The 17,785-nt window shown below is 55.6% G+C and overlaps 7 protein-coding genes across 7 annotated transcripts; 5 read left to right on the top strand and 2 right to left on the bottom strand.

The window, feature by feature from the left end:
* Window positions 1-324: 324 nt before the first annotated feature.
* On the bottom strand, window positions 325-5,464 carry fabG-14 (3-oxoacyl-[acyl-carrier-protein] reductase FabG; the record flags this gene model as incomplete). Its single annotated transcript, XM_036639934.1, has 10 exons — window positions 325-966; window positions 1,024-1,463; window positions 1,525-1,579; window positions 1,632-1,891; window positions 1,950-2,998; window positions 4,331-4,453; window positions 4,599-4,682; window positions 4,772-5,166; window positions 5,258-5,336; window positions 5,394-5,464. 10 exons carry the CDS (start codon window positions 5,462-5,464, stop codon window positions 325-327), a joined length of 3,198 nt encoding a protein of 1,065 aa, XP_036494765.1.
* Window positions 5,465-6,555: 1,091 nt separating this feature from the next.
* Window positions 6,556-8,410, top strand: CGCS363_v008084 (Sugar transporter STL1; the record flags this gene model as incomplete). The annotated part of the gene is made up of 8 exons (XM_036639933.1): window positions 6,556-6,658; window positions 6,723-6,800; window positions 6,853-7,089; window positions 7,148-7,570; window positions 7,627-7,769; window positions 7,823-7,998; window positions 8,047-8,122; window positions 8,174-8,410. 8 exons carry the CDS (start codon window positions 6,556-6,558, stop codon window positions 8,408-8,410), a joined length of 1,473 nt encoding a protein of 490 aa, XP_036494764.1.
* Window positions 8,411-8,907: 497 nt separating this feature from the next.
* Window positions 8,908-9,959, top strand: gnl-4 (Gluconolactonase; the record flags this gene model as incomplete). Its single annotated transcript, XM_036639932.1, has 2 exons — window positions 8,908-9,602; window positions 9,653-9,959. 2 exons carry the CDS (start codon window positions 8,908-8,910, stop codon window positions 9,957-9,959), a joined length of 1,002 nt encoding a protein of 333 aa, XP_036494767.1.
* A 308-nt stretch (window positions 9,960-10,267) lies between these two features.
* On the top strand, window positions 10,268-12,117 carry CGCS363_v008082 (uncharacterized protein; the record flags this gene model as incomplete). The annotated part of the gene is made up of 4 exons (XM_036639931.1): window positions 10,268-10,282; window positions 10,571-11,067; window positions 11,119-12,057; window positions 12,111-12,117. The coding sequence occupies 4 exons, from the start codon at window positions 10,268-10,270 to the stop codon at window positions 12,115-12,117; spliced, it is 1,458 nt and encodes a 485-aa protein (XP_036494766.1).
* Window positions 12,118-12,946: 829 nt separating this feature from the next.
* CGCS363_v008081 (uncharacterized protein) lies at window positions 12,947-13,393 on the bottom strand (the record flags this gene model as incomplete). Its single annotated transcript, XM_036639930.1, has 1 exon — window positions 12,947-13,393. The coding sequence occupies one exon, from the start codon at window positions 13,391-13,393 to the stop codon at window positions 12,947-12,949; it is 447 nt and encodes a 148-aa protein (XP_036494769.1).
* A 671-nt stretch (window positions 13,394-14,064) lies between these two features.
* Window positions 14,065-15,290, top strand: CGCS363_v008080 (AB hydrolase superfamily protein; the record flags this gene model as incomplete). The annotated part of the gene is made up of 4 exons (XM_036639929.1): window positions 14,065-14,127; window positions 14,178-14,536; window positions 14,584-14,644; window positions 14,703-15,290. The coding sequence occupies 4 exons, from the start codon at window positions 14,065-14,067 to the stop codon at window positions 15,288-15,290; spliced, it is 1,071 nt and encodes a 356-aa protein (XP_036494768.1).
* Window positions 15,291-16,120: 830 nt separating this feature from the next.
* On the top strand, window positions 16,121-17,428 carry alp1-4 (Alkaline protease 1; the record flags this gene model as incomplete). Its single annotated transcript, XM_036639928.1, has 2 exons — window positions 16,121-16,810; window positions 16,862-17,428. The coding sequence occupies 2 exons, from the start codon at window positions 16,121-16,123 to the stop codon at window positions 17,426-17,428; spliced, it is 1,257 nt and encodes a 418-aa protein (XP_036494344.1).
* Between the last annotated feature and the right edge of the window lie 357 nt (window positions 17,429-17,785).

Raw genomic sequence — 17,785 nt, 5'->3', positions numbered from 1 at the left:
GGGTCAAAGGATGACGGTGACGGAGACAGAGAGAGAGTGTGTGCGTGATGCCCGGCGATGGTCGGGGGATTTGGCCGGTTCGGGGCCCGGGGGGCTCCGGGCCGGCGTGCCGGTGGGATTTGTTTATGCATGTTTGATGACGGCATGGGGGCGGATGGGACGTTTATGTAAGAGAAGACTTTTGGTTTTCTTGAATTACGATTAAATTGAGGTACATTGCGAGATGCGGGTACTCGGCCGGGAAACGTCGAGACACGGCCGAGTGTGAACTTTTCCATGCCCCTTAACTCCTACCCTCCCTCCCCTTTCTATCCCTAGAATGCCCTAGAACACGACGTCGTTCCCGGGCCAGAGGACATCATACGCCGCCCCCTCGTCGAGACTGATGTTCCCGACGACGTGGAGGCCCGTGGGGTCCGCGAAGGCCATGTCGGCGGGGGGCCCGATGAACTGGCCCAGGTCGTCGAGGTCGCGCCAGGAGAAGCCGCGGCAGAGGAGCTCTGTCTGGCTCAGGGGCAGCGGGGTCATGCCCATGCCGCCGGCGCCCGTGTGGTGCATCCCGGAGGCGTGGTCGTGGCCCAGCAGCATGGACGGATGCGGATCGTGGTAGGAGGGGGAGGGGTTGGTGTGTTCTGTGGAGGGGAGGATGGATGTTGCTGTGTGGTGGTGGGAGGGCGCGGTGTGTGAGGAGGAGGGGTGGTGGCCTGGACGCGAGGAGGAGGAGGCGGTGGGTGTTGTTTGGGATGGGTGGTTGCCGGCGGCGGCGGCGGCGGTGGAGGTTGTTGCTTTGGGGGACGTGGAGGAGGAGGCTGATTTGGAGCGCCAGAGGAGGGAGAGGAGGGAGGCGTAGCGGTGGCCGAGGGAGTGGGGGGAGATGGAGGAGCGTTGGAGGCAGGTTATTGTCACGGAGATGGAGCGGCGGACGGAGTCGGATGCTTCTGCGCCGAGGGCGCCTGCGAGGCGGGCCTGGTGAGGTTTTCAGTGATGAGAATCAGGGGGGGATGTTGCACGAGGCAGACAGACCTTGAAGAGGAAGACGGCCGCGTAGATGACGTAGAGGTAGTACTTCAGCGGCATGTATCTCAGCCCCGTGACGGGGTCGACGGAGGTGTTGAGGATGTTGAGGAGGGAGTTTGCGGCGTCCATGGACTCGTAGATGAAGCGGGCGTCGGGGGTGCTTGCGAGGTCGCCGAAGAGGGGGGTGTTTATCGCCGTTGTCGTGCGTGCGGTCGTTGCGCTGGTGGGTTGCGGTTGTGGTGGCTGTTGTTGAGGCGGTTGTTGCTGCTGAGGCTGTGATGATGATGCTGATGCTGCTGTTGTCTGAGACTGCTGCTGCAGTTGTTGCTGTTGCTGGCGGGCGCGGGTGATGGCGCGGTTAATTGTGGCCTGGAAGGCGAAGGCGTTGATGTAGAGGCGGAGGAACTCATACGAGAGGTTGAGGGCGGCTTTGATCAGGGGTGTGACTGGGAGGTTCTTGTTAGTGTGAAGTTCATGAGGATGGAGATTTGGGAGGGCCAGGGTTACAGCTTAGACTTCCCCAGACGAGTTTCCACTTTCTGAGGACCGCGAAGGAGTCGTCCTGGTCTTTGTTAGTTGGGGGGATAAGTTGCGGGAGTAAGTGCAAGGCGTACGATGTATCGAACGTATTCGCCGCCGAGATACAGCTGCGCTCGGTGGCCCGCGGACGAGTACAGAATGTCGTGGGCATTACTGAAGAGCTGGATGAGCTCGAGCTGGGCTTGGAAGAGCTGGCCGAGGTTATCTGGGCCGGCCTGCTGGACGCGCAGCGAGGGAAAGTCGGCGGAGCGGGGGATCGTCGACGGGCCCGGGCCGCGGGACCAGAAGCCCTTGCCGACGCGGATGGACACCTCGCGGTCACTCATGTAGCAGGCTGTACGTGTTAGCCATCTCAGGGAAAAGGGGGGCGATGGGATAGGGTGCGGACATACCAGCCCATACAAGCCGTTTCCTGCGGAACTGCTCCGACAGGGCGCTCTGCTTGTCGACCAGCAGGCCCGTCTGCTCGAGGCTCTGGAGGTAGCCGAGGCGGATGGCGACGCCGATCTGCATCCAGGCGCCCTCATCCTCCTCACCGCGGCCGACGGTGGGTTTCTCCTGGAGGCGTTGGGGCGCCCACTGGGCGAGGATGAGGAGGGCCTCGACGGCGCCGACGGTCGTGGAGCCCTTGTAGATGAGCTTGGAGATGAGGGTCTCCATGTGCCGCGAGCAGGCCTCGTGGACGGCCGAGAGGGAGGGCTCGTCCTTGGAGACGACGGTGAAGATGGCCGTGACGAGGTGCGGCTCCGAGTCGGTGAGGAAGGGGATCGAGGGGGGCGAGAGGATGCAGTTGTGGGCTACGGGGAAGAAGGGGTGGTAGTGTTCGTAGTACGTCGCGAGCAGGCGGGAGGCGACGGACAGAGAGAGAACGCCGTCTGAGATGGGAGGGTAGTGGTACGTCGCGAGCGTCTTCGAGGAGGGGTGGTCGCGCGGGGTTCCGTCTTCGTGCGTGGTGCTTCCGCTCGGCTTGCGGTTCCTCTCCGTCCCGCCGTCGCCGTCCAGATCGGCTACCTGCGCCAACAGGTTCAACGCGTCGGACGGGTTCAAGAGGTCGCTCGACGTGATGTGTCCCTCGATATCCCCCGCGCTCTGGAGGGACCGGCCGCCGGGGCTGTTTGGCTGGGACCCGGAGCCGGGCCAGCTTGCGGCGCGGCCCGGGGTTTCTGCTTCTGGCGAGCAGGACCATGGACGATTTGTCTCTGAGGACTTCTGGTCGGCGCCTGGTGGTTGCTCGCTTGAGGCGGCGCCCTCGGCGGGGACGGAGTCGAAGGTGGATGTGGTGCCCGGGGGAAACGGGGCCGCGCCGGTGGAGTCCGAGTCCGGGAGGCGGACGCATTTGCGGGGACGCCGGCCGCCGCGGCGGGAGGTTGCCAAGACGCACTCCTTCTGCTCGCGGACGCAGCGGCGGCAGGGCGGGATTCCCGGATTCCCGCCGTAGTCTCTGTTGATGGTCAGCGGCCTTTGATTGATGACATGGATCGGCTCGACGGCACTGCGGGATACGACTGGAACACGCGGCACGGGCGGGGGCGGGGACTTGGGGGGGCTGGGGGCTGGGGGTTGCGCCGCGGCTATGCATGAAGCAGAACGGGGTCGGTCGGTCGGGTGACTTACAGGTCGCATCGTGTCTTCCTGAGCCGACAGGACACGCAGGCCCGCGATACCCGTCTCTCCTTTCCATTTGCCGTGGTGCGAGAGACTCGGTGTTGCGAGAATTGGCCGACGAGAGCCGGCGATGGTCGTGGGCCGGCTTCAACAGACATATCGGATTTGGGGGAACGGGACAGGCGGGATACTATCTCGGCCCGAGCTTCTCTCTCTCTTGTCAAAGCAAAGGGGGACCAACAGGTGACACCGGGCTAAGACGCGGAGGAATCCGACCGATGCCAAGGCGAGACAAGCACCGACCTGCAGTGCTTAGGTGCGGATCTACTTCAGCGTTACCGTTGTTTCTTTTGCGGGATTGGGGAGTGGAGAATGAAAGGGGGGAAATGGACGGGGACCGCAGATGGAGGAGAGAGGTAAAGGGGAATGGAATTGGGCGACGCGGAATACGAAGGAGCGTCGGCAATTCAGGAGGACATAGTACAGGGGCGGCAATGTGGCTCTTTGTATCGGCGATAGTTGGGGTTTTAAATGTCTAGTTTCCTTTTCACAGTCGTCCTGCCGTACAGACACATGCCGCCGCCGCCCAAAAGACTGTCTGATAGTCTTTCTTGGTTAGTTGGTTGGGCGAGACCGCTGGGAGGTCATGACGCAGTTGAGAGACGGGCAAGGTTTATGAAGGTTTGCGTTGGAGTACTTGAACCACCGTCCATCCTTGCTTTGCTGCCCACCCTGCCGAGAGCTTGAACCCTTCCCCTCCCTTTTCTGCCTCCCCCGACACTGAACATTGGGGACAGATCGTAAGCATTACCGATCGAGAGCTAGCTCTTCGTGGGCAGCAGAATCGCGAGCGGGAGGTTACTGAGATGACGCAACCCTGCAGGCAAGGTTCGGTGATGCGAGCACGTATGTTGACAGCTGCCTTTCATTGGACGGGATCTTGGAAAGATAGATGGACGGAGAAAGACTGTTTTTCTTTTTGAATCTTTTTTTATTCATGTTTGCCTTATGCCGGCGCTTGATTCAATTTAATCGGCTGCCGGCAATTATTTCAAACCTCCCGTGAGGAGGATCTCTTGCCCGGTTAGATATCCCGTTTTGGCGAACCTGCATCGGTGATTTAGTCGAGATCCTCGGGCATCTGGCCGCGACGGAGGAGACGACTTACATCGTGACGACGTTGGCTACTTCTTCGGGTGCACCCAGACGGTGGACTGGGACGCTTGCCGCGATCGCGAGGCCGGGGTCGGTGGCTCTCAGAGCCTCGAGGTCGTCTCTGCTGTCCCAGGTTCTGCTTCATGTCAGTTGCCGAGATTGGGGCTGAGGGAGGAAGAAGGAGGAGGACTTGCGTTGATTTGGGGGTTGCGATCATGCCTGTTGCGCCGATCATTGCGGGCAGAACCTGTTGCAGGATGAGTTGAGTTGTTCCCTCTGACGAAAGCTGTGTGGCGTCCGGACTTACAATGTTGACTGTGACTCCCTCTGGTGCCAAGAGCGTTGCCAAGTTGAGCCCCATGGAGCTATGTCTGTGTCAGTTCACGCCTTACAGAGTCCGAATCCGAGTGCCTTCATCAACGACAACTCAAGGCTCTGTGACCACTCAACTCACCAGAGCGCACCCTTGGTCGCAGCATAATGACACCCGTTGATACCGCCTCCGCGGCTCGCAATGCTTCCAACCAGCACAACACGCCCCCAGCCCTGGGCCCTCATTCCCGGTAGACACGCCTTCGTCACGACAAACTGGCTGCGCGCGTTGACCTCCATCATCTCATCCCAGTCATCCTCGCCAATGTCGGCGGGATCACGGATGCGGCGCCCGAGCCCGGCATTGGCGACGAGGATCGAGATGGCCTTGTGCTTCTGCGTGACCTCGCTGCTGGCGAAGATGCTGGGCACCAGGTTGCGCGTCGACTCCCGCGATGAGAGGTCCGCCTGGAAGGGCACGAAGAGTTGTGAAGGGTACTTTGCGCGCAGTTCCTGGGCGAGTGCCTCGGCTTTACCCTGTGTGAGAGAAAGAGGTGTTGGTTATTTGTGTGCAACTTGGGAGTTGTGAAGTAAAGGGAGGGGGTCCGTGTTGTGGGTTGTGAATTACTTGACTTGAGGAGTAGTGCAGCGCAACATCGCACCCTTCTGCCGCGAGGGCGTGTGCAACTGATGACCCAATACCACCACTGGAACATGAGTTAGCCAAGGGTGGTATCGTGTTTTGAGGAGTGAATCAGAATCACCTTGCTCCCGTCACCAAGGCCAGGCGACCTTGTGTGCGGTTGTCCGTGTTCTGAATTGTATGCTGAACCATTTTGGAAATCTATCAAACCCCTTGTCTAGAGTTCTTGTTCGTATGCAAGTCGTCGAAAGGAGCACGGTCTTTCGTCTTAAAGGGTAGCTAGTAGATTTGCTGCTGTAGTCTACTAAAGCCAGGGTATCTTCACTTGCCGTCTGTTTATGTGAGATGGTCTTCAATGTTGAACATGAGAGCAACGGCTAATGAGGGGTTGGAGGCAGCGCGGGACAAACACCGAGGGCCGAATTGCCGACGGTGCAATTGCCGCCGCTATCGGGGTGGATTTTGATGGAGTACCTCACCTGCAGGAGCTTGAGTCGTCATGCCATAATTACTGGTTGGTTTGTAAAAGTCATGGCTGCACGCGACAGCTTTCAAACTTGCCCAATTCTCCCAAAACGAGCGATGAAGAGCCTTGTCTGGCGCCATTGCGGGCGCCTTCGCGACAATCGTCGGTGTTTGTGGGCTCATCGTCCCCATGGGGACGCAGCACTCGTCTCCTGACCTCGCAGACCTTGGAGCTGCAATCAATTGCGGAGGGTCCAAACATGTCACGATGGCTGCATCACCGCGACTGATGGGGAAAACCAATCAAAACCACTGACTCAATTGCCGCAGCCTCTTGTCCTCTTTCAGACTTTCAGTAGCCGAGCCCTGGCAGAGGACGTCGCTCTGTCGGTTATTGCCGCGTCGGGCTCGCCGTCTGATGGTTTGGATAACCTAGTAATTCAATTGCCAGCAGTAACGCGTTTCAATCTATGCCGTCCCCAGGCCAGCTCACTCACCCCAGACCCCGCAGATATGCTTTGTTGGTGCTGCGAGTGGATTCCCGGGGAAGTGGTTCTGCCGCCTGGCTCGTCGATCCAAGACGATGGCTCTCGGTGCAACAAAATCTGGCATCACTGCTGCGCGTCACCGTCTTTGTCCATCCACACACTCACACCTTGCACATATAAGCGTTCGGCTCCAGGCGTTCGGACGAGAGTTTTCGGCAGGTGCCAGAAGCATCAGACATCTGCTCCCCGGAACTGTGAGCGGCGTGTTGGACAACACTGAATCGTGGAGGCTTCATCGACGCAGACGACTACGACGACGACGACGACAATATGGGAGAACTTCGTGGACAGGCGCTGGTTTTGACCGTGAGCGTGTTGACCTCTTTGGGTTTCATGCTCATTGGTTATGACAATGGACTCATGGGAGGGCTGGGTGAGGATTGCTGCCATTTGTTGTCTCGTTAAAAGATGTCTTGGCTGACTGGTGATCTGTCTAGTAACGGCTCCGGCCTTCAACAAAACATTCGACTCTCCTGATCCGACGATGACCGGCCTCATCGTTGCTATCTATGAAAGTATGACGCTCTTTGTGGCTGCTCCAGATCATCGCACTAACTGCTGCAATAGTTGGTTGCTTCCTCGGTTGTGTCGCCACCGCTTTCTTCGGCGAGAAATTCGGTCGTCGCAGGACGATCGGATCCGGTGCTGCAGTCATGGTCGTCGGTGCAATCGTCCAGGCTGCATCTTTCGGCCGCACTCAGATGATCGTCGGAAGAATCGTCTCTGGCATCGGCATGGGTATCGTCAACTCAACCGTTCCTGTTCTGCAAGCCGAGTTCAGTCCCAAGTCCAGCCGTGGAATTTGTAAGTTTTCAAATCCCCATCCCCATCGCCATCGATCACTCTAACGGAGATCGTGCAGACGTCTGCGCGCAGTTGTCAACACTCAACTTCGGCATCTTCCTCATCTACTGGATCGACTACGCCTTCTCCTCCCATGTTGAGAGCTACGCCTGGAGAGTTCCCGTTGCTCTGCAATGCGTCTGCATTCTTCCCATGTTTGCGATTCTCAAGATCATCCCCGAGACACCCCGCTGGTTGGCCTCCCACGATCGCCCGGATGAGTGCCTCGCTGTTTTGAGACGGCTTAAGTGGGACGAAGACGAAGAATCGATCAGGGTGCTTCACAACTCGATCATGCAGACGGTGGCGTACGAGCAGTCGGTGAGCGCTGGGTCGTGGAAGGACCTGTTTGTGAATGATCGCATCAAGAGCCAGAGGAGGTTCTTGATTGCTTGCGCTATTCAAGGGTTCCAACAGCTTGGTGGAATCAATGCCATCATTTGTGAGTGCTTCAGGGATTTCGGGAGTGATCATTGCTAATTAATACTCGGTGGTTAGACTACAGCAGTACTCTCTTCGAGAAGAGCATTGGGTTTGATAACCACATGTCGAGTCTCATGTCTGGATTCCTGCAGACTTGGTTCTTTGTGGCCTCGTTCATTCCCTGGCTGCTGATTGACAGGATTGGCAGAAGGCCACTGGTATGTGATCACTAAAGACTCTGATGTTGCCCATGAACTAACAAAGTCTACAGTTGTTGTCCATGATCAGCATGATGGCAGCGGTGATGGCAGTACAAGCTGGCCTCATCTACCAGGTTCAGAACGCCACAGCCATTGCGAAGTCGGCAGGCATTGGTGCAGCAGCAATGCTTTTTGTGTTCCAGGGAGCTTTCACCATTGGATTCCAGGCAACCGTCTGGGTTTACCCGTAAGTAATTTGATGTTGTCAAGAGAATATTCAGCTAACGTCTCTCAGATCCGAGATTCTGCCTCTTAGGATTCGCCAACTTGGCTCCTCAGTTTCCAGTGGAGTCAATTGGATCTTCAATTACGTGAGTTGAAGAAAGGTCTCAGACTAAGCGTAAACCACTAACAAGCACTAGATGGTCGTCCAAATCACCCCAATTGCCATCTCCAACATTGGCTGGAGAACCTACATAATTTTTGCTGTTCTTAACGCTACTTGGGTGCCAATTATCTATCTGTTCTTCCCAGAAACCAAGGGTTTGGAGCTGGAAGATGTGGACCGTCTCTTCTCAGGAGACAGCTTCGTTGACTTGAACCGTCACGACACTAGCGAGAAGCAGGAGGTGTGGGATGTTGAGGAGGTCAGGGCATGAGTAGCCAACAAAACAGATTGAAGTAACACGAGTCATGTATCTAAAGCCAGATTGCTGCACGAATGAAAGAGATAGCGTCCGTAGAGTTTAGCTGCCACTCAAAAAAGATCTATCCCTTCGTTTCACCTCAGTAGATGCACATCGCACAGACGACTGCGTGATCGATCAGCTTAGACTTTGCATACGTTTCGGCGGCCACCAGCAGCAAAAGCCCGAGTCATCCCACACTAACAAAACCCCTGCTTCTGAGCCATTTGTTTGCTGGCCCGGACCCATAAAGTGTAAACCTGTGACATCGACAGCTGAGGAGGTGCATGCCCCGCATTAGCTCCAACCCGGGGCAACGTGCCTTGATATCCGAGCTCCCCTCTTTCCTCTTGTCAGGCAGGTCTAGTTTCCCTTGGTTCGTCCATTCGTTGCGTCCTCAATCCTTGGCATACTTTTCCATAGTCTCTTCAGGCTTACTATTCGATTGGACAATTAAGCTATCTTGAACCATGACGAACGCATCCGCTTTTGCCGTCTACGACGACTCCGTGAAGAAGCTGTTCGGCGCGGACCCGACGCTGGAGCTCCTGCACGAGAACCAGGACTACCCCTTCGCGCACGAGGCGGGCGTCTTCATCGAGCGCGACAATACGCTCTTCATCACGAGCAATCAGTTCCCCGACGACAAGGGCGGCAAGAAGATCCAGGTATGTCGCGTCACGCTGCCCGCGGACTTCGCGGCCGCCAAGGTCAAGTGCGAGGAGATCGCGCCTGAGGGCGTGTACATGGCCAACGGCGGCGTCAACTACCTTGACGGCGTCATCTTCTGCTCGCAGGGGTCGCTGGACTCGCCGGGCGGGATCGTCTTCATGGAGGCGCAGCCGCCGTATCAGACGCGGTTGCTGGTGAGCTCGTTCCACGGCCGGGAGTTCAACTCTGTCAACGATGTGGTGGTGCACAGCGACGGCTCCATCTGGTTCACCGACCCTATTTATGGGTATGAGCAGGGGATTAGGCCGCGGCCGAAGTTGCCGAACCAGGTGTACAGGTTTGACCCGATCAGGGGGTCGATCAGGGCTATGGCAGATGGGTTCGGGAGACCGAATGGAATTTGCTTCAGTCCTGATGAGAAGACGGTGTATGTGACGGATACGGACTGGATTCATGGAGATGGAACGACAGATCTCACGAGGCCTTCGACGATGTGAGTTGATTTGAATCATTGTGAGAGAATGTTGCTGATTGTTGAACTAGCTACGCTTTTGACCTCGTGTCATACTCTGGGCAGCCGTTCCTGACCAACAGACGGTTATTCGCCATGGCTGACACCGGAATCCCGGATGGCATTAAGTGCGATGTTCACGGAAATGTGTACAGCGGGTGCGGTGATGGTATAAACATTTGGTCCGCAGGGGGTGTCCTGCTGGGCAAGATTCTCATTCAGGGCGGCGCTGCCAACTTTTGCTTCGGTCGCAACGGAGAGCTTTTCATTCTCAATGAGAACAGGCTGTGGAGGGCGAAATTGGCCGACGAGACCAAAGGAGCTCTGTTATGTATTTAATGAGTTGATGTGAAAGACATTGACCTTGGCTGATAGGTAGAGAATCTGAAGAACAAGGTCTCGCAGGAAGCCCACCGGATCGCAGTTACTTCTCGAGGCGCATAAATCAGGCGTTTCGATGTGTCATCGTTGGGCTTATGCGCATACAACCCGAAGGGTAGTTTCTACTGTTGACCTCGGGTTCTCAGCTGAGGGTAATCATTTCCCAAACTATTTCCTCGATTACTTTTTCAGGACATGATAAATGACTGTTGTAAGATTATGCACATGACGACGAATGAGACGCCGTGAGGTCTGCACTGCTGACTATGGCTCCCGACCAGGTATGTAGTGTAACCATGTCGGTGTGTGTTGGCGGCTATCGAGCCTGGTGAGCTCAAGGTATTTCAATCCTGCTGCTCGTCCATCTAGCCTTGCATCTTGGGCACAAACTTACCAGAAAGTCGCAGAAAGTTCTCCTGTATATTGGATCGTTTGCATCCCGAATGGATAATCGCGAATCTCGACCTGAAGTAGTCCAGCTCACGACGGTTGCACCGCCCGCAGCACCCTCGCTCGACGGAAATGATACGCCTGATTCCCGGTGTTCTACTCCGGAAGCTCACGCACAGGCTGCTACAACATCCTTTGCACAGGGAGATTTCTCTCAAGAAGCTCTTGTAGCTCCCGGGCATTCTGCCAACCTGGGGAACGGATATGCCGACACGAGTACTGAGCATGAAAAACCGAACTGGTTCGAGCAGCTGCTGTTGACCCGCGACTTGTGGAGCCAGACTTGGAACATCTACCTCTTCTGGGTTGCCGGAGTGGCCTTTGCTATTGGGCATCACGCCTACTATGCTTCTCTCGAAGACAAGATTGTTCACGGCGACGACCAGTTACTCAAGCTCCGTTACGGTACCATTTTGGCTTTCGCAGCCAAGGCCAGCTTCGGAGCTTCAGTGTTGACAGCCTTTCGACAGCAAGTATGGGCAACAGTCAGATCAAAGCTATTAGCCATTGCTACCCTAGACGATATTTTTGCCGCGCACGAAACACCATTCTCTCTACTCAACTTGGAATTTCTCGCCCGCGCAAAGCTAGTGGCAAGCTTAGCATTATTTGGTTGGTGAGTATCATGACACTAAAATTCACCGATCAGCTTCCTGAGGTGCAACAGGCTTTCGCCACTCATCGTAATCCTGACAACAAACACGCTTCTAGTGAAGCCAACACAGGAAGTTCAACAGACGAGGTGTTCCGGGGTCCGAACTCTGAACTTTTCTCATGAAGGAGAAAATGATTGGCGACACACGCCAAAGATCGAGGGTCTATGGGAAATCTCCTTGAGCGAGTGGAATGTCACAAGAGAAAACACATCTGAACCTTACTTCTTCGACTACTGGGCCATGAGGAGCGTTTGGGGTGACCAAATGTTCTCGGCGACAACCGCATTGCAGCGCCCATACACCAATTTGGACGACACCTTCGTTGTTTGTGAGAAGGGCTGGAACTGCACTGTCGAGATCAAGTTTGTTGCTCCTGCTTACAAGTGCCAAGAGCAGGCTAGAGGTGTTGGCGCCCAAATTCGCAGCCTTCAACAGGAATCAGGAGAGGCTCACTCACCGATTGACTTCAACTTGCTTGCACCAATTGGAAGTTACACATACATCAGCAATGCAGGGCTTGGACACTACTCTAATACGCAGTTGAAGGCAGTTAATCTTGGTGGAATACCCTTGATGAATCCGCCGTTCCCCGAAAATCTTGGCGCATTTAGAACCGACCCGGTGGTCTGGGTTGGATACTCAGAAATCGTGGACTCGTCAGTTCCGCCGTTTCTGCAAGAAAACCAAACATTTCCATTCAACCGAAAGGCATGGGAGCCGGTGTTAGTTGCATGCGAGCACTACGAAGCCGATTATACCGTTGAACTCAGATACATAGATGGGATGCAACCTCATCGCATCAAGGAACGCAAGCTCTTATCTCCCACTATCAACACAACTTTTATGGAAGGTGCCACTGCGAATGACGGAACCGACGACGACACTTTGGCAGTACCAGAGAGCAATTATATCTTCCCAACTGATGTGAAGAGATACAAGCGAACTGCTGCGTATTATGCAATGGGGAGTGCCTTCCGCGAGAGAGTTGATGGCGCTATTCAAGTGGATGACACTGGACAAAGACCCAATTTCGGATACCTTGAGCAGCCAGCAATGTTTGCTAATACATCGGCAGGACGAACGATGCTGATAAATCCGGCAAACTCTTTCCCCCGTCCAAATTTAGCAAAAAGACTTCAGGAATATTACGAAACGTTCCTTTTATCATTCTTTGGAAATCCGAGATTCCTGGTGGTGGCATGGGCTGCAGATCCAAGCGTGAAAACCGGTAACAGCTCGGGAGTTGAATACTTATACCCTTGCACACGCTCGCGCCCTGGAATCAAGTACTACTATCGAGCTCGAATACTCATTCTTGTATACGGAATAGCCGCCTGGCTGGCAATCTTAGGGGTCGTTGCCGGAACACTCGCAGCGCGGGAAAATGGCGGTGTTTCGAGAAACACTCGATTTTCTAGCCTTTTAGCTGCTACGAGAAACGCGTCTTTCGCTGACATGGAATGGGATGGGCCGCAAAGAGATCGCGGGTACATATCAAAAGACCTGATACGGCAGAAGCTTGGTTATGGGATCTTGAAAAGCGGCGAAGGAAATTGGTCTGGCTCACGCGGACCGGAAGTGGCGGAGCCGCAGTATGGCTTTGGTTTCCCAGGAGAAGTGGATCAGACACCAGCAGTGAGATCACGACGAACGTTTGTCACAGATGAAGCAGATGATTAGATAGTGAGTGTGAGGATGCGGTAATTTTTTATTCATTGAATCATCTCGTCATAGGCCTCCAGCTTTATTCTTGATCATTTTCGTCCGTCTCCGTCGTCCTTCGTTGCCCTTTGTCTTCCTTCGTTGTCCTTCCCCATCGCCCGTCTCCAAAACCATCTCTCAGCGAATTCTGGTCTGCTGGCGCCAGGGGTATTGCTCTGCGATGGATGCCGGCAGTCTGACGCGGCCACGGGGGTGTATCTTCATTCCATGCTCATCTCTCATCTGGGGCCACGTGATACCCTGGCCGTCTGAGGTGTTGATCTGGTAGACGGAGTTGATGCGGTAGGCGAAGTCGTAGCCGTCCCAGTCCGGGTGCCTGTCATTGAATTCTTTGTTGCCCAGGCCGTTCTCAGGGATGGGCTGGTCGCCGGGGTTGCGAGTTGCAGCGGCAGACACCTCGCAGACGTGGGTGATGGCGGAGTGAGGGGCGGTTTTGTAGAACCAGATTCTCTTGATGCCTTCCATGTTGTACTTGCGGAACTCGTAGGTCTTGATGCCGTCGATGATTTGCTGCATGTAGGGATCTTGCATGGCAAGTATCATGTCGGTGTTTGGCGTCGCCATCTTTCGTCGTCGTCAGGGTTGGTCTCTGGGTCTGGTTTAGGTTGGAATGTAGTCTGCAAGAGGTAGAAGGAGCTACAGAGAGAAAATTGTGGTATATACTCCTTCCTCGCTTGAAAGGTGATTCAGCGATCCCTTGAATGCTGGAGAGATCGGATCAAAACAGCATCTAGGGCCGTCCGCTAACTGGAGTGATTCATCCTCATCAGCAACCTATGCAAAAATCATTTTCATGGTGTGCCACCTTTTTCGAGTGATTTAGCTACACCTTGAAAAGTTACGGTCATTAAGTGGGAGCCTCCTCCAGATGCCTCCAGGTTGAAGCTATCTCCGAATACTCTGCCCAAGCTTTCTGCAACCTACTAAATTGAGATGAACTTGCATATTCGCCACAAATCGAGTCCCCACTGAACCGACAACTCAAGCCTATTTTTCAATTTAATCGTCTAATATCTACATCTAACTGTCTCACGTCAGCTGGCCTTGACGTTTGAATTAATGAAGCGCATGTGTGATTAGATAATCGCCACTGAGCAACTAACGTCATCAGTCGGGAGGTACAAAGACGCCGCTTTCTCCGATTACAACCCCGCACACCCATCTGCCCATGGTGTTCATCCTTCTATGAACAAGCTATCATATTGCCGGACCAATCAATTCCACTGAATCACAGCATGGCGCCCCGAACCCGTGAAGAATTACTTGCATACGGCGTCCCTGATCCGGACTTTGAGGCTGTAAGCTGCTGCCTTGCGTGACCTGTACGGTGCTGACCATACATGATCAGGAGCTTGCGGCACGTCCGGTACGCGGACCACAGCCAAGTGATCCGTACTATGGTCGAGCCGATTTCTTCGCATTGCGAGAACACAGAGCCACGCATCTGCGCGAGAAGCACCACTTGCGCTACCTCCCTGGCCCCATCCCGGAACAGGTGCGTGAGGAGGATCGCAAGATCAAGGTCAGGGATGGCCATGAGATTGCGATTCGCATCTACACGCCGGTGAAGGCTCCCGCGGAAGGAAGCCCTCTCATTGTCATGTACCATGAGGGAGGCTGGTCTCAGGGTGACCTGACGGATGAGGAGGTCAACTGCCGTCTGTTCAGTCGTGACCTTGGGGCTGTCTGTGTCAACGTTGAATACAGGTAAGCTCTTTGGTAAGTTGGAACGACCAAAGACTCATGAAACTTAGACTTGCACCCGAATTTATGTTTCCAACGGGCATCAACGATTCCTGGGATGCGCTCCAGTGGGTTAGTCAGACCATATCCCTTGTTGCCTTTGCCGCCCATTGACATGTTGGGAATATAGTGCGCGAAGAATGCATCAGAACTCGGAGCAGACCCTTCTCGTGGGTTCATCATCGGCGGTGGCTCCGCTGGCGGCAACATCGCAGCTGTTCTCGCCCATCTGGCTCGCGACAACAAGCTTTCGCCACCCGTAACTGGCCAATACCTTTGCGTCCCAGCAATTATGTGCTTCCTACCCCCCGAGGACGTTCCGGAGAAGTATCGCGCCGAATATCTCAGCCACCCTGCCGTGACACCGAGCAAAGACCCCATCATTGGCGATGCTAAAGACGCGGCCGCCGGCCTCCAACTTGTTCTCAAGCCAGACATGGAGAGTCCCCTCTTCGTGCCTTTTCACAATGGGAAGATCGGAGAAGGCCACAAGGGGTTGCCGCCTGCGTATTTCCAGGTTGCCGGCCTCGATCCCTTGCGAGACGAAGGTCTCATTTATGAGCGAGTGCTGAGGGAAGAGGCTGGTGTGAAGACCAAGCTGGACATCTACGCTGGTGTTCCGCACTATTTTTGGACGAATTTCCCGCACCTTGAGAAGAGTAGACAGTTCGTCGAGGATACGGTTAAGGGCGTGAAGTGGCTGTTAGAACAGAAGTAGATATGAAGAATCATTGCTTTAGCTTATATTTTATCATCTTGCCATGGTCGTATGCGCGGGCTTTGGTCTACATGGATATGGTGATAAAGCCCAGTCAAAATACACGGTTTGTCAGCAGTTGTCGTGAGCTTTCTCATGGATCGCAACATCCGGACTCGTTCTCGGTTCGGACTCAGAGTGGCGTGTCAAAAGCATCGACAGGGGTTCAATCGTGGTTCTGTTGCCTCGTATCTTGAATGGAATACGGATGAGAGTCGCCTGATTAAGCTTGATGTCAAGCTATGCATAATGGCAGTCTCGGCAGTGGCCGATTACGCAGGAACCATGAAGCTTGGCGGGGGAGCGCTTTGGAAGAATGGGGAAGGTGGTTCAATGCCAGGGTTCCATCGCGACCCATGCCTCATTTCGGGGCGAGGTCTTGGCTGCCGGGAAGGCTCTCATCTTGGTCGCGATACGAGGTCTTTCAACGCGTTGCTTGAAATGCTTATCAAAGTTCTAAGTGACAGGCTCGAGTATCAAGCTGCGGAGTTGATCGGCGACCGGCCTTTGCAGTCAATTAACGAAGAACAAGCCTGACGAGGCCGTTCCCGCCGGTGAGAGGAGCCGGCCGGGGGTCGGATCTACCCGCCACAGGCGGCATCGCGAGCTTCCTGAATAGGACATCGTCCCCGTGTCACGCCATGCAGGCATTCTCTCCTGTCCGATTCAAGAACAGGAGTCTCCGCGACGATGCATGGGTTGACAGCGACAGTTAAAAACCCGCCCGAGGACCGTCCCATGAGGATGAATGTCATCGTCATCGACGCAGTGCCACCGCCCAACCGATCACCATGAAGGCAACCCTGGTCTCTCTCCTCAGCGCCATCGTGCCCGCTTTGGCGGCGCCGAGCGGCATCAACCGCCGCGCCGACCCGGGCCTCATGGCCGGCAAGTACATCATCCAGCTCAAGCCCGGCACTAGCCCCGAGGCCGTCACGGCGCACCACAACGCCGTGCGAAGCCTTCTGCGCCGCCGCGACGGTGCCGCCGGCGAGGTCGAGAAGACGTTCCAGATTGGCGACTTTAACGCGTACAGCGGCTCCTTTGACGACGCGATCCTGGCTACGATCTCGGAGCTCGACGAGGTTCTGGTCGTCGAGCCCGACACGCTCATCTACCTTGAGCCGACCGAGGCCCCCGCAGCCTCGAAGCGCGACCTGACCACGCAGACGAGCAGCATCTGGAGTCTAGGCGACCTGTCCCACCTGGAGGCCGGTGCGACGGAGTACGTCTACGACGAAACCGCTGGCGAGGGCACAACGGCCTACGTCTTCGACACCGGCATCCGCTTGTCGCACGAAGAGTTTGAGGGACGCGCCCGCTTTGGCATCAACGGCGTGACTGGCTCGACGGAGCAGACCGGCTCTAACTCGGACACGAGTGGCCACGGCACCCACGTGGCTGCTACAATTGTCGGAAAGACATATGGCGTTGCCAAGAAGGCCACCGTTGTGGATGTCAAGGTCTTCGACGGCGACACGGTATGTCAAAGCGATTCAAATCACCTGCGACTGTTCACTAACATTCTTCAGGGTTCCACGTCCTGGATACTCACCGGCATGACCTGGGCCATCGACGAGATTGTCAGCAAGGGCGCCCAAAACAGCTCCGTCCTCAACCTCTCCCTCAGCAGCGTCGGCGGCACCACTGCTCTCGACAACGCCGTGCTCGCTGCCTATCAGCAGGGTGTCCTTGCCGTCGTCGCAGCTGGTAACAGCAACCAGCCGACGACCGACGTCTCCCCGGCGAGGCTCCCCCAGTCCTTCACCGTTGGCATGACCCAGCCTGACCGCGGCCGCGTCAACATCATCGAGGACATCTACGGCAGCAACTACGGTCCGGAGCTGGACGTCTTCGCGCCCGGTCGGGACATCATCAGCGCCGCCCACACCTCTGACACCGGCACGGCCACGAAGACGGGCACCAGCATGGCGGCGCCGCTCGTTGCGGGGCTGGTGTGCTACCTCAGGGGCCTGGAGTCGGGCCTGGGAACCCCGGACGCGGTCACGAACCGGATCCTGGAGCTGGCGATCCCCGATGTCGTTGGAGACCCCAAGGGATCTCCTAATTTGTTGGTGAACAACGGCAGCGGCCGCTAAGATGGGACGATCAGCTTTGCGAAGGGAGGAGAAAACCTGGATTGTGTAAGACTTTGTACTGACCGCCGGATCTTGTTGTGCTATGTAGACGAATGAGAATGATTATGGCATCGCCCAGACGCAGTGACATGTGTTTTAAGGTTTGTTGACGTCACTCTGCTCCATTGCATACAGACGATCGACATATGAGGTGTCGGCTGTACTCTGTGAGCTGTTCGCACAAATCTAAAAGCTGTTGAGATCTGTTGAACAAGACGACAGCGGCACCACGAATAGACTGGATGAAGGGGCTAAGTCAGCCCACCCCATAACCGAACACCCCCTATAACCGAACAGCTTAGCCGAAGAGGTACTAGT

The sequence above is a fragment of the Colletotrichum siamense genome (genome assembly GCF_013390195.1).
Source record: "Colletotrichum siamense strain Cg363 chromosome Unknown KSG_Cg363_contig05, whole genome shotgun sequence".
In the NCBI taxonomy this organism is placed as follows: Eukaryota; Fungi; Ascomycota; class Sordariomycetes; order Glomerellales; family Glomerellaceae; genus Colletotrichum; species Colletotrichum siamense.
This window is presented reverse-complemented; position numbering and strand designations above follow the sequence as displayed.